The sequence below is a fragment of the Ammospiza caudacuta genome, chromosome 1, assembly GCF_027887145.1.
Source record: "Ammospiza caudacuta isolate bAmmCau1 chromosome 1, bAmmCau1.pri, whole genome shotgun sequence".
Classification (NCBI taxonomy): domain Eukaryota; kingdom Metazoa; phylum Chordata; class Aves; order Passeriformes; family Passerellidae; genus Ammospiza; species Ammospiza caudacuta.
This window is the reverse complement of record NC_080593.1, coordinates 36701808-36716718: the sequence shown is the minus strand read 5'-3', so window position 1 is coordinate 36716718 and position 14911 is coordinate 36701808. Positions and strand designations below refer to the sequence as shown.

The 14911-nt window shown below is 35.6% G+C and overlaps 1 protein-coding gene across 2 annotated transcripts in view; it reads left to right on the top strand.

The window, feature by feature from the left end:
- TBC1D5 (TBC1 domain family member 5) overlaps positions 1–14911 on the top strand; it is a 317422-nt gene that overhangs the window by 123773 nt on the left and 178738 nt on the right. For both annotated transcript variants that reach the window (XM_058808336.1, XM_058808329.1), the window contains exon 3: positions 7625–7760. In XM_058808336.1, coding sequence (XP_058664319.1) covers positions 7661–7760 — 100 coding nt within the window. In that variant the 5' untranslated portion in view covers positions 7625–7660. The remainder of the gene's footprint in view (positions 1–7624; positions 7761–14911) is intronic.

The following is a 14911-nucleotide window of genomic DNA, read 5'->3' as shown; positions in this document are numbered from 1 at the left end:
TAAGATGGTTGATGCCCTTTATACTTTCATTGTCACCGTTTTCAGTGCAGAAGACAGAAGTTTTTTAGCCATAAATGTCAGGTTACACTGTTCAGAGCATTACATCTTGAGAAAAATTGTTGACTGGGATGAGAGGGGGCTGTGGCTATAAAACTTAGTAGCAAACATGACATGAGGATTTTGATCCTCTCTGCATTATTCAAGTTTTTCTTCCTTAGTCAAACTAGTGTTTCTTGCAAAATCACATAACGTTAAGAAAACTGAAAACCAGAAAATGCATGAACTTGTTTCCTGATTATAACAAGTGTGTAGCTATCTTTGAAATTAACTGAATTTTAAGTTTTTATTTAATAAAAAGGTTTTTGTCTGGTTTTTTTTCAACTATCATATGAAATACCAAGAGAATACATTGTCATGGTCCCAGGCTATTTGTGTTGTTTCTATCCCTGACATTTTAATTCACTACTGAATTTATTCTTTGCATGTTTAAGTACTGGTAAGACATGAAAGTTGTAGGGTTAAAACTGTAGACAGTGCTTCAAATCTCCTATGATAATTGTTCTTAGGTATGTATTCCTTTACTGTTGCTCTTGAGACAACTGTTTAATAGACAACATTTGAATAATACAAATGTGCGGTTGGTAAAAATGGATTAGGGTTTCAGGGTGGTACCAATGGGTGATATTTAATATTGAATGACATGTATTAAGACAAATGCTTTTATATATAATTTATTTGGCATTGTAAATGCATTTATCTTGTGAGATACAGACTCCCTGTTGCCACATGAAGTATTCTGGAAAGATTTGGAGTAAATAAATAATAAAACCACTTTGATATACAATCTAACAATATTAAATATTAAGACTTTCACATGATTGATTTTAATACTTAATTAACTTATTTAAAGTCCAATGTAACTCTGTTTTTGTATTAGAGATCAGACAGGCAGAAGTTAAAATGCAGGAAATGTTATTAAATGGGACAAAATTAATTGCATTTCATGACCATCAGACTCACTGGCTGTTAACCTGTCCATCAGTGGCATGATCTTGTTTGTTTTGTTCTGGATCCCAGCTGATGTTAATGTTCATCTGCTCCACCATGCCAGACCAATTTTTATGTTTGCATCATTCTATTTTAATGATACATTTTATAAAAGAAGACAGACTTGCTTTATCCTATCCAAAGTTAGTCAAATTGTGCACTTTTCTTCAGACTTAGTAAGTTTTCTTCCCTAGGCGTGTATTTTCAGTGGGTGGTGGCAACCTGTGGAAGTGGCTGAGTAGGAATCTTAGCTGGGTTTGAGCTGCTCTGTGTGTGTGGGAGGGTTGTTTGGGTTGGTGGAGCTTTTTGGCGGTTTTTCTCTTGGAGGCACTGGGACTAGTATCTTCTGTATTTAAATAGAGATGGTGGTAGTAAAGAGCTCAAGTGATGGAGAGCAGAAGATCACAGTGCTGTGAGATAGATGGTCTCTAAGTAAAAATCACTCCTAGAGCAAAGAAGAAAGCAGTGAATATTATAGGTAAGAAAAGATTTTTCAAAAATACCTATTAATGAGTGTCCTGGCAAAATATCCAGCTTGAAACAGATCAAATGGTCCTCATGTCTTCATTTTCCAAAGTTCATATTCAGAACGGTCTTCTACTCAGCCCTCTAGTTAGCATGCTTTTTCTTTTTTTATTTTTTTTTAATTCTTGGTTCAGGATGAATAATTTAATTTGGCCAGTGCAAGAAAACCCATGATAGGGGACTGCTTCTAGATAATTTGGAAGACATCTGTGCTTCTTTGCTTTAAATAAACACGATGCATGTTTATTCTTCTAATATTTAATTTCTTACCTACTTTAAAATGTTTTCACATTCTGGAAAATCCTCACTTCAGTGTTCTACCATGCTTGATTACTTCATAAGCCACAAATGAGGGGCAGAGTTGTGAACCCTCATAACATGATGCTGTCAAACTTAACAAAACATGCATAAGACCATTACCACATCAGACGCTTGCTTTAAGTGAGGTTGTTTTAATCAATTTGACTTCACAGGGCAGCTAATTTATCACTTAGCTAAACAAGTATTTCCTCTACTTGTCATCAATTTAAGTAATTAAAATGGTAAACTTTGGATATGGCATGAAATAAACGCCCAAAGATAATTTGGAGAAGGTGGTTGATGCAGTCTAATAGAATGAATGCAAAGTATTATTTAAATACCTTGGTATGCTTCAGTAGTTTTCAGAAATGTGATATTCAGGTAGCTTTGCTGGTACTGATGGAAACTGATTTTTATTTTTAGCGTATCCAAGATTCAGCAATGTTTTTCAGCTTCGTCCTCAGAGTTTAGTGGGTTCTCATTTTCCTTTCTTCAAGCATAAAATATTTTGCTCTGTTCCTTGATTGTTTATAAGTAAGAGGATGTCAGAGAGCAAGAGTGGAGCAAATGCTGGAAATTGGGCAGTTCTTCAGCCCTCATCCTGATTATCTCCCCAAGCCTGCAGTTCCTCTCCTTACATTTTACCATGGGGGGAAGGGAAGAGAGGAAAAAATGGGTAATGTACAAGCTTTGCCTAATTCTGTCTCACCTACTCAGTTACACCTTCAAAATACCCTTGCTGAAACTGATTGTATTTTCTAATTTTGCCCAAACAGTATGAATACTCATCCCTTCTTAAATGTTAATTTTGATATGTTTTGGTGTGTTTTGTGCTTTCAGTAAATAATTTTTCAAGGTCCGTAAAAACAGTGATGATTAAGGGAAACATTTTTTGTGCGTTTAGTTTTTTTAGATTGAACTAATTTAGTCACCATTTCTGAAACAATGCTTTTAATCCATAAACTGCTTATTTGAATATTGAAAACTTTTATTCAATATCTGTGGCAAGTGAAGACATTAGTGAATGTCTTATGACATGAAATAAAGTACAGTATTCATGTTAAACTGTGCTATGTTTTGTTTATGAAATACTGATTTATCAACATTTTTGAGATTAGGGTAATCTTACTGCTTGTAGTAGTGAATAGTCTCACTGCTAAAAGAATGCAACAAATTTTATTTTTATTTTGAACTTTCCATCTTCTTTATGAACATCAATTATAATCATTTTATTATATGAACATTTATTATAATCTTATTGCAGCTGAGTCTTCTGCCTTGTACAGTTCTGTGTACATGTTTTTGCAATGTTTCACCCAGCTCCAGTCCAAAAGTGATGGGTCCTTCACTGGCAGTACAGCTAATGATAGAAACATATCTCAATTAGACTTTTATCTTTGCCTTGTTATCTCTGTCTAGTTAGGTGTGACTTATACATATTAGTGGAAGATGAAGTGGGGCTGAATTGAGGCTGATGCCACTGACAGTCTGGAGAAGAAGTGGTTTTTGGTTTTGAATGTTTTAAATGTAATTTTTTTTAAGCATTCTAAACTCACAAGTTTGTATACAGGCAGAATGGCAATGCTAGTGAAGGCACGATTATATAAGACTGCTTTATGGCTAAAGGTGGTAGAAATCACATAATGTGTTAGAGTAGCTAATAGGGAAGGCAAAATATTTGTAAGGTCTTGGGTGAATAAACCTTCTCACATCTAAAAAAGAAGCAAGCGACTTCCAAGTAAGTACTAAGTACTCACTAAGAGTAAATACCCAGTGAGAAAAAGGAGTTAGAACAGGTATGTTAAATCAGACTATCTAATGCAGCAAGTGGTTTATCTCTGCTGTGTAGAAAGAGGTTGTTAGTTAGGTAAATGTCAGTAAACATCAGTTAAGTTTTTCCTAATGAAAACGAGTTGGTATTCCATCACATATGGAATACAGAGGAAGTGGTGGGAGAGGAGATGATAAGCTGTAAGCAGGTACCTCCACAGAACCCTTTTAATATCTGGTGGAGCTCTGTGTTGGAGTCTGTAAGCCTGTCTCTGGAATGATTTTTGGTCCTTGTTGAGAACAGATGTGCTGACAAGCTGCCTTCACTGAAAGGCAGACTGGATTCAGCCCACGTGTGGTCAGCGAGGAGCAAACCTGTGGCACTGTCCTTGGTGGCACATGAGGGCTCCTCCTGTTACTTAGGGCCAATAGCCAAAGAGTCTATGCCTGCCTTTTCCTTGGGCTCATGAGTGGATTCATGTTTCTGCTAATTACCTTGACTAGATAAATGTTTCATACATGGTCCTAATTATTTTCTCATGTATATTACAGAATAGTTGAACTCCCAGTAGTGGGAAGCATGCCTGGTGTTTTGAGTTCCTTAGCCTTTCAACTTTAGAGGTTAAAAAAAAAGTAGAAATAGGTGCTTTCACTGTGATGTTAGGGCCAGCTAGAATCAAGTCTTGTAATCCAGTAATTGAATTTCAGCGGTTTATAACATTTTTATTGTTTCACACTGAGAATGGTTTTAAATTGTATCTTATTTAATATGAACAATATGTTATATGCCATTACAAATCAACCACAAACCTGTGAAGAATTAATCTGTCTCAGAGAAAGATCCCAAGTGTAATTGTAATTGTTTAATAGTTCCCTTTGCTCTTTGTTAGAAGAGTAGAAAAGAACTTCAGTATAAAACTGTGAAGAAAATTGCTTGGACTAAGGAGTGAAGACTAATAGGTAGTGATACTTTTTTTAACTCTAACCATATGTATTCATAAACAAACACAAATAACCGATTAAATCACTATGCAGATATCAAAAGTAAATCTATTCAGCTGTTTAAGGCTGCTCTAACAGTCTGTAAAGTAAATTATGGTGCATATAGATTGCAAAGGTATGGCATTTGGGGAGTATTAAAAAAAAAGAAGGTGGATACAGAAGAGGACATAGAAGAGCAAACTTACTAGGGCTAAATTGATACCATGTTATGGATGTAAGACAGTGTAAGTCTGAAACATACTGTGTCTTAATTAAGTGGTGGCTGCTAGAACTATAATGGCTGGTAAGGTCATTTTGTGCCTGGTTCTCAGTTTGAAAGACACTCAGGGTTCTGCTTTGGTCACATTGTGTAGCAATCTCTGAAGGAACATAAAAATAAACAGTTAAACTTAAGCAGCACGGTCGGAAAAAGCTTGTCATTTTAGTGAAGACAAAATCAACTGATCAGGAAAAAGATATTTACAGCTGTATAGAAAAAGAAACAAGAGCAGCAGCTAAAATTCCAGGAAAAAAAAATTACTTCTGTGAAGTTGGTGCGGGTTTTGTTTTCTTTCTTTAAATAAATTATTTTTTCTTTTATTTATTTAAAATATCAGGTATTTATAAACATCTCTTTATATTTTTTCAGCCATAAGACTACAGGTAAATGTTATTTAATGGGCTAACAAGTTTGTAAATATTTTTCTTCAGGATACCATTCATGCAGTTTTCATTGTTGCAGTTTTAAAATTACAGAGGAAACACGTGAGGTATGCATACAGTCGCAGCACATTTTGCTGGGCCTCATATAGAATTGTTCAAGGCAATTCTGTGGTTTTGTGGTGTGTTTTGTCGCATGACATGATGATTGTAATAATTTCACATAAAGGTGTACCACTGCTCAAGTGTAAGTCCTACCTTCCCTCGGTTACTGGCTCCTTGTTCCCAAGACCTTCAGATGTTCCCTACTAGCTGAGCAGAAGTGAGAGATGGTGGGATCATTTCATCCCCACGGTAACACAAGTGCCAGGGCACATAGAGGATAAACCCTCAGGGAATACAGCTGAGAGAGCATGCTTTTGAAAACAGCCTGGGTGCACTGGTTTCAAGTAATTGCCTAATAGTGGCCCAACTAGTTAATTATCCTGGGATTTTTTGGGTTTGGGGTTTTTTTCCTCATAACTTAATAGTAAAATTAAGAAGGTATAGACCATAAAAAGTCTTAAGGATTCCAGTTCCCCTTCATTTATTGACAGTAAACTGAAGGTACAAAGCCTACCTGATCAGTGCCATACCTTCTAGGAACCAAAGAAAAAGCATAATTGAAGTGATTTCATATTTGTTAATATGCCAGTCCTGAAAGTGTAGATGCATACCTCTTCTCATATCTATTTTTATAATTTTTTCTAAATATAATTTTGTTGCGGGTAGAAAGTTATGGTATTTGTAAACAAAGCAGTTAAAGTAAGTGATATTTAAAACTCATCTGGCAGTCGTAGGTGGCTACTTTGTGTGCTTGGGCAAATCAGACCTATTTAGCTGGCTTAGGTTTTTTTGTGTTGTGAGTTAATAAATTGCTGTACAGTGACTAAAATGCAGTCCTGACAAATCTACTCTTGCACTGTTAATGCATTGGAAAGGTCGTTTCTCTTTCTTATGCACTGATCATAACATCGTCTGCTTTTCACCCTCTTATTGGCATCCTCTAATTTGTTGCAGACTGTATTAGCTTCCAGCACTCCTCAAATGAACTTCTAACGTAGTTCTGATTCAGTTGCTTGATAGTGATGTGAGTGCCATTCAGGAGCCTGTGATGATGAATCTGCATCACCTACTTCCTAAAGTTTTAGTTCTGCCATTACTTCCCTTTTGGCCTTCAGTTTTGGAAGATGTCTTTGTCGATTACGTTTCTTAAAATGCTTCCTTAACATCATCTTTCTAGAAGGCCATCCTGGTTTAGAAATGGTGTTTTCCAGTTAAGTTTTCCCACTGAAACCATTACATGGCACACACAGCTCACTTGCTGATTCCTTCCTTCCCTCCCTCCTCCCTGCACTGGGATGGAGAGGAGAACTGGAGGAACAAAAGGTACAGATCACAGGTTGAGATGAGAACAATTTACTGGAAACAGCGATGAGGTAAGAAAAATGAACAGTAACAGTAATGATGCTAGCAACAAGAAAAGAAAGAAACTGATAACAAGACAAGAAAAGAAACATTCTTGCTCACTGTGGAAACCCTGACAACACTCCCTCCAGATGAGAGCAGCATTACCCAACCTCTGCCATTCCTACTTGACTAGAAAAAAAACCCTCCTTCCCAGAAAAGACTCCTTTCTCCCTGCCCTGGTAGTGACATGACATGGTATAGAAAAACCTCTGGGCCCTGGCCATGCCACCTCCTGGCGACTGCAAAACCTGTTCTTGCCAGAACCAAGACAAAAGTTAATATAAATCTTGATAAAACCAAAGCCATCTATCATGCTAGTCAGTATTAATCCATTCTCTTTTTGTGTCTGTTGCTGTTATACTTGACCTATGATTTCTGAAAAAGAAGTGGTTAAAAGGAAGATTTCTGGGATGAACAGTCTTGGGTCCAGAAGAGTGATGATGATGGTCTTTCCTCAGTTTTGCTCCATAATCTTCATCATGCCCAAGAACTAGCATCAGTTCTCCTTGGAATCAGACTAAAAGATGAGTAGGGAAAACTAGAAGAAGGATGGAAAGAAGCTCTTGCCCTGTTTTACAGTCTTCAAAACCACACTTGAACTTTTACTTGCAGTGTGATATTTGTAGGAACTATAACAATTCTTTTGGACTCCAAATAATACATTTACAACGTTCAAATGGAAACACTATTGTTCTGCTAATTAGGCAGCTAATGGTGATGATGTGACTGGAAAATAAGGGGAGGTTTTAAGTACTTTTGTTGTTGACTCATGTGATTGAAAAATAGTTAAAGGAATAGTAAAGTGTTTGTTTCTCTGTTTTTTTTCTTCCAGATAAATACTCATTAGTTGGGATTTACTACTGCCAGTATGTATCATTCTGTGTCTGAAACCAGCCACCCTTTGCAAACAGAGGAACAAGAGATAGGCATTGATCCCTTGCAGAGTTTTTTGAACAAGCCAGGGGAAGGTGAGTTTGTATTTCTGTACTTTTTTTTGAGTTTATACCTTATATAAGTGTGTCATAATAACTGTACCTGTCATAATTTGTTTAATTCACTCAATGAAGTTGAACAGGGCAACTTAAAGAACATTTCACAGAGTATGTGAGGAACACCCTGACACTAATGAAAACCACGAAAAGTCAACTTTCAATTACAGACAGAAGCATTAGCCAAATGTTTAATGTGCTGTCATCCTTTTTTAATCATAAACCAAACACTGACTTCAGCATAAGAATATTGAAATGGAGCATGACTTTATGTTACTTTCTCAAGCATGGACTCTTACACTGCTTCGGTTTAAGGATCTTTTTTGTTTGGGTTTTTTTTTCCTTTTTTTTCCTTTTTTTTTTTTTGACTTATTTGGTTCTGCAGTTAAGTTCAGTGTATATTATTTTGAACAAAATTATGCAAATACAAAGTCTGATTTTTGTTTGACTCAGCCCCTATGTTCTTATTTGAAAAAAATCTCAAAGCTGAGATAGAATGAATAGGCTCTAAAGATAGAAATTACTACATAACCTGAAGCAAATTAGTTAAATGCAGTATTTGGAAGACCCTAATGAACAATGAGAACAAACTGCTTGGATAATGCAATGCCTGTCTGTTTTGCTCATCTTTTCTACTTATTTGCTAGTAGTGACAGGTTAGTTGGTTAGAAGAAAGTGATAAGCTTAATGAGAAAGCTCGTCCTTGTCATGAAAACATTCCTCAAGTACTCAGTTATACACAGTGGCACCTTAACTACCTGTAATTTTCCAGTCATTGAACACATGTACCAGGAGGGCAAAATAAAAAATTTATTTTAAATTACAGAGTTGAAACAACTTTGTCACATTTTCTAAGACCCTACCCAGATCAACTAGTTTATGTGGGTGTATCTGTTTATAAATCCTCTGTTTACTAGTGCTTATTAAAAAGCTCTGTCCAGTTGTGCTCAGTCAGGTTTATTACTTCTGTTAAGAAGAAGCTGATGGTTTGCTTCCAAATATATTGGTAAAACTTCTTTGTCCCTTTGAGTTATTTTTTTCACTCTTTTTTTATTGGTTTACAAAGCTTCTTCAATGTTTAAAAATGACAATGTACGTCATGGAGACAATATTTTAAAACCTGACTAATAAATGGAATAGCTTTTCTAGGCAGTGTTTCTTTTCTATCGTATTTGACATCTTAACGATACGAAGCCATTTTAGCTTGATAAAGCGAATGCATTTTTGTACATAATTTAGAAACTTGAAAATAATTTTTTTTTCAATAACCTAAAATAATAACCATTTTCAAGAGGACAAATAGCTTGCTTCTAGTCTACCCCAGTCAAGAAAAAGATAAACATTTTCTTCCAATTGCTGTTTGCTTTAAAAAAAAATTGATAATTCTTTCAACTCTGTTTCAAGAAAAAGCAAAATTTTCACCCTGTTAAAAAACACCGTAAGTTAATTTTACCCTTTATTGTGCCCAGAAGCGATTAGTTACCTTGACTGAAAAGGTTTCTCATTTTTATCCCAACCTTAACATTTCTATGACATACAAAGTTATTAGGATTGAATTGATGTTTAAAAGTGCCATTAATTCATTTACCCCAAATGTTCATTAACAATGTAAATGTATGCTGATGTTCTATGAGACAAGGAAGTGACTAATGACTCTTCGCACTAACAACACTTAAAATGAATAGAAACTTTAGATAGCTAATCTTGAAGTAATCAAGACCCTCATTCAGCTTGGCATCACTGTATGCTCTAAAACAGCTGTCAACTGTTAAAAATATATACACAACACACACATACGCACATGCGAGGATAAAGATATGTAAATACATGGTTCCCCAAGTCATAAAGGTTACCAACTATGGTACATTTCTTATGTTCTATCTATGTAAATATTTTATATAAAGCATCCATTTCATCTTCATAGCCTTTTTTGCTGTGAAACACATAGTGCATTTTAATTTGAAACTTTATATATCCAGAATAGATCTTCGAAGTTTTAATGTTTCATTTTAAATAAAGCATGTGTATGGTTGGTGTTAGCTCTTTAGGCATCAAAGTATACAGTTGTTCCTGTCCATGCAGTCTGTCCGTTGTTGTCTTCACAAAAGTATTTCAAGACAAGGTTTTTCAATGCAGCCTCAAGTTTCAGGGGTGATACAGAATCAACTTGGTGAAAATCTCTATCTTAATTTTTTTGTATCATGAATCACAGAAATACGGTGGAGTGGTGGTCCACTGGAAATATTCTGTGCAATATTGTAGAATATCAGTATATCTAAATTGTCTTTTTTAAACATGGCTGAATGCTAACCTTAGAGGCAGAGTGATAAAAGCTTTTACTGAGATGGGGTGATTGGAAAAAGCACAGCCCTAATAAGCATGCTGAAAAGAAATATTTAGTTACTGATCTAGTCAGATTTGTAAATCTTCATGAAGTGTTGTATTTTTAGCATGTGCAGTTGATACCAAAACTTGATGGAGAACCAGAAGATGTCATGTCCAGCTGGAGTTACGAAATTCTCTCACAGTTTTCATAAAATTAAAGAAATCTCAAAAATACACGGATTGCTCTTAAGTATAGCTGCTTGGAAAACTGCATGCGTCGACTACTTTTTGTTCATTTGCTGTCAGCTTGAAAGGGTACATTGGATAGGATTCCAGAAATATGTTGAGTCTAGTAGTACTCAGTGCTTTTATTAAAAATTCAGTGAAGGAATAGATAGAAAACGTGGTTTATTTGGGACAGGACTGTTGACACAATGGAGAGTAGATGTAAAATTCAAAGTATTCTTGAGATTTTGGAGAAGTGGCCTGAGAAGATTAAGACATGGTTCACTAGAAACAGCTGCAAGGATTAATGTTGCAGATGCTAGGCATGAGACAGTTACCTAGCTGAACAAATGAAAGTAGATCATTACAAATGAGGTAAGTGTCATTTGGAGAAAGGTCTGGGTGTTGGTAGCTCTCCAGATTTTATATAACTGATTAACTTTGAATCTTAAGTTATGATGAGCCATGAGAATGTGCTTGTTTGCAAGTTTAAAAACTTCTGAATAAGCCTTTAACTGTAAACATCTTTTTTCTGTCCCTTTAAAACATTTTCTAAAATTCATTAAAACAGTATTTTTGTCCTTTTCTGTTGATGAATTTGGCCTGTGTTATTTTCCTTGTGTCTGATTTTTCTTTCAAGATACAAAAAAGGTACAATGCCAAAACATGCATTCATTTATGCTTTTTTAAATAGCATTTTAAAATAGTTGATTAGAAATTTATGGCAGGGATTCTCACTTTTGCAATCTAATACTTCAACTGGAGGATCCTAGTTCTTTCAAGAAATTTTAATTTTTGGTTGTTTCTTGTGGATCTGGTTGTATTTTAATTTACACGCTTTTGGATATGTGTACATTATTATGTTTTGTTTTGACTATGGTAGTCTTTTGACTTGATGACATCTTTCTGCATTCTCTCTTCTAAGGATGATCATGCTTTCACTCACTTTATTCTAACAATGCTTTTGTGTGATCCCCTCTGAAACAGGGATCTTTCAAAGAGAAATTGGTGAATCATAGCTCTGTCTCCAGCAGAGACTTTGTGAGACCTGAATGAAATTTCAGAAACATTATTGTTGTACCTTCTCCCTGCATATTGCATCTGACAAACTGTTTTTCTGACTTCCAAATGGTTTCTGTTACATTGAAATGGAGTAACTAGGTTAACTTTCTGCCATGAATTTTCACTCCAAGTTACAGTGTCCACCACATTCCGACACAAGTTTTGAAGAGCGTGGTAGGTAGTATTCCCATTTCATTGATATAATGAGAAAGTTGATCCTCTAAGGACAGACTGGAACAATGCATTTAATACTCTTCAATTTAATTTGCACAATATCACAATTAATACAATTAAGGTCACTTGAAATGAAACTATTAACAAATTGGGTAATTTACTTTAACAATGTCAGTGTGTTCTCACAATTACATCTGCTTTAATTAGTGTACAAGCTATTATTTAATAGCATACTTCACATAGAAAAATGTAATGTGTTTTTTGTTCTCAATAGAAGAAAAGGGGAAACCTTTAATGGGTCAGAGTGTTTTGGAGTTTGGCAGGATATATTTCATGTGTAGGGGCTACAGTTGGTGGTGAGGACAGAGAAGGCTGATGTTGCTGGAAGGACAAAGATAACTACTGGAGTGTATGACTGAAATTAATCCAGTTGAGCCAGATAAGTTCCCGACCTCATACTCACTATTGCATCCCTTCTGCTTCTCAAACCTGCTGTGAAAAAATACAAGAAATTATAACAGAGCATTCATATTTCCATTTTGGCCATATACTGTGTGGGTGTTTCCATTGCTTGTCTTTGGAGAATTTTGCTATTCTGGTGTTAACCTCATAGCCCTGATCACTAGAAAGTATTTCCATTGAGAACTATACCTTATGTGAAATTTGAAAATCCTGGTTTATATTAGTGTCATACAGAAAACAAGTAGAAAACAGAGGGGAATGAAGAAATAAAGTGAATGCCATCTTTTCTGGACAAAGCATGTGTTGTCAAATAATTTCCCCAAATTTTTATTTTAAATTTTAATTGACATGGGCTGTTTTGGCCCTGGACATTCCTTACAGGGTTAAGTGAATTTTTGCTGTCAGAAAATGACATTATCTTCTAACTGGTCCTTAGCTACTCAGTGTTATAAGTTAATGGTTTTTTCCCCTTACAGTCCCCTTCACCCAGATATACAGTGCTAATGTGAATTGCCCTGTACAGCATTTATTTACCTCCATTTTTAGAGATCGGTTCATTTAAAGGAAACAAACACAGAGGTCTGCACCTCTCTGTGTGAGAAATGCGTTCTTAGGTAAAAGCAATGCAGAATGCAAATACAGTGAGTTGTTGAAGACTTACTGTTTTCTTATCAAATATTTTTGATAGCATATTTTATGACGTCATGTGTGCCATATAATGTGTGTTATTCCATCTTCTCTCCAGGGAGTGACATGTACATGAAATATAGCATTGTGTTTTTAAGAGTCCTTTTAAATATGCATGCTACTGTGTGTTTTCATTAAAAAGACAAGATTGGAACAGAGAACCTCTTTGCATTATACTGGAACAGAAGAGCTGAGGGTTGTGATTGTTTCTTAATGTCTTTGGGGTTCCATGCTGTGGTTTACACCAGGCCCTGAAAAAGCCCTGTGTCCTTCACTGGGGAGTTTTACCCTTCAGCCAGAAATTATCAGTGTGCCCCACCAGCACAGTTCTTACTAGTGGTCCTGTTCAAAACCTTTGTGCTTCTGCAGGGCTTGGCTTCCTCATTAAAGGCACAGGTATGATGGAGAAGAAGGGGCCATCTTTGGACTGTTTCACTTCATATTGGATGAATAAAAACAAGAATGGTTTTTACATATTCAAACACCATATGCTAACATAACAAGCATTTTAATATTCATTTATTAATAATAACTGCTGTTTAGCTTCCTTTAATTGAGCTGCAACAGGCTTGTAGTGACAAAGGCTTTTGGAGCAACACAGTGTATCTTGAGCTAACTCCGGCTGTCACTAGCTGCTTCCCTAGAACTCTTCATTTTCCTCTTTTCTGTATTAGACATTTTTATTAAAAGATCAGTTAACAGAGACACTATGCATGTTTAAAAATGCATATATTTAATATAGTTAGTTGAAAATCTAGCTATCTTAGCTATCACACAGTACAATTTTTACTTGAAATAATGTATTTGTACAAGTGTTGATATGCTCTTAGAAATTTGCTTCTTGTGAGCCCTTTGCTTTCAGTGCCTTACTGCAAATTTGTATTTAGGAATTGCAGGAGTTTTTTTTTTTTAATTACTTCAGTTGTGGGAGCAAATGTGAGTAGGGCTGCCATGGACTTGTGAAATACCAACTTTAAGAGACAGATTCCCCTCTCTAGAATTGGTAGATATGGGGGGTTTTCGTGGCTTCACATGAGTTGCACGTTGCATTAACTCCAGTTTGGGGGTTATTCTCTGACATGGGAAACTGGCACAAACATCATGTAGGGCAATGGCCTTCAGTGGTTGATATGGCAGATACTAGGGATGACCTTTTGGACAGTGATGTCTGTTCATGGAATGGTTTGGGTTGGAAGACAAATTAAAGACCATCCAGTTCCAGCCCTCCCACCATGGGCAGGAAGCCTCCCACTAAGTCATGTTGCTCAGGATCTCCTCCAGCCTGACCTTGAACACTTCCAGGGATGGTCATTCACAGCTTCTCTGGGCACCCACGACTTCTCTTGATTTCAAGTGAAATTTTTAAAATGTCATTTTGGAAGTTCCACTCTAATTCATTGTATGAAAACAAGACCATTCTCACTAACGACACTGGCACACTACCTCAGTTCAGTCATCTGAGCTGGGAGTTTCCAGGTCTTTCCAGATACAACTCTGCCTGAATACTGGCATAAATCACTTGTCAGCCTCATGTCATTCTTCTAACAACTCCTTGTGACCCTGTTTTGGGAGAGGCTGTTTTGAGCATTTCTGTTCCTTTTCCTAGCTCTCCCCAATTTCAAGTTAAAGATCAACTAGTTGGCTCTCATCTCGCTTCCTAGTATATGTGTAGCGTAATAATATTTGTAGTATAAAATGGAAAAAAGCAAGTTAAATGAAAAAGAAATTTAATTTTTTTAATAAATATTACATGCTTAGAGAACCTTAAAATACCAAGAAGAAATTTCCATTTAAACTATAGTAACCTACTGAACAGCAAAATAAAACAGAATAATCTTTTTTAATACAACCTCTGTAAATGTAATTCAAAGTGGTTTAAAACTAGTACATTATAAAAAGTTATACATAAGCTAAGAATGAGAATACAATCATTCTTTTGAATATTTTACTCAGACTACACAGAAATATAATACGAAGGTTACTGGCCATAAATACCTTACATATTAAGTGTTTCCAGGAAATGTTCAAATTATGTTAAATGGCTATATCTCTTACATATGGAAAAGGCAGATTCTCTTAATTTAAAAAAATTGAACTGTACACGTTTGATTGTACTTGTGTATGTATAATGAAAGACTAGTAAATCAGAATTCTAGCTGAGGCCAGCATGATTGGTACAGGATAATAATTAAATG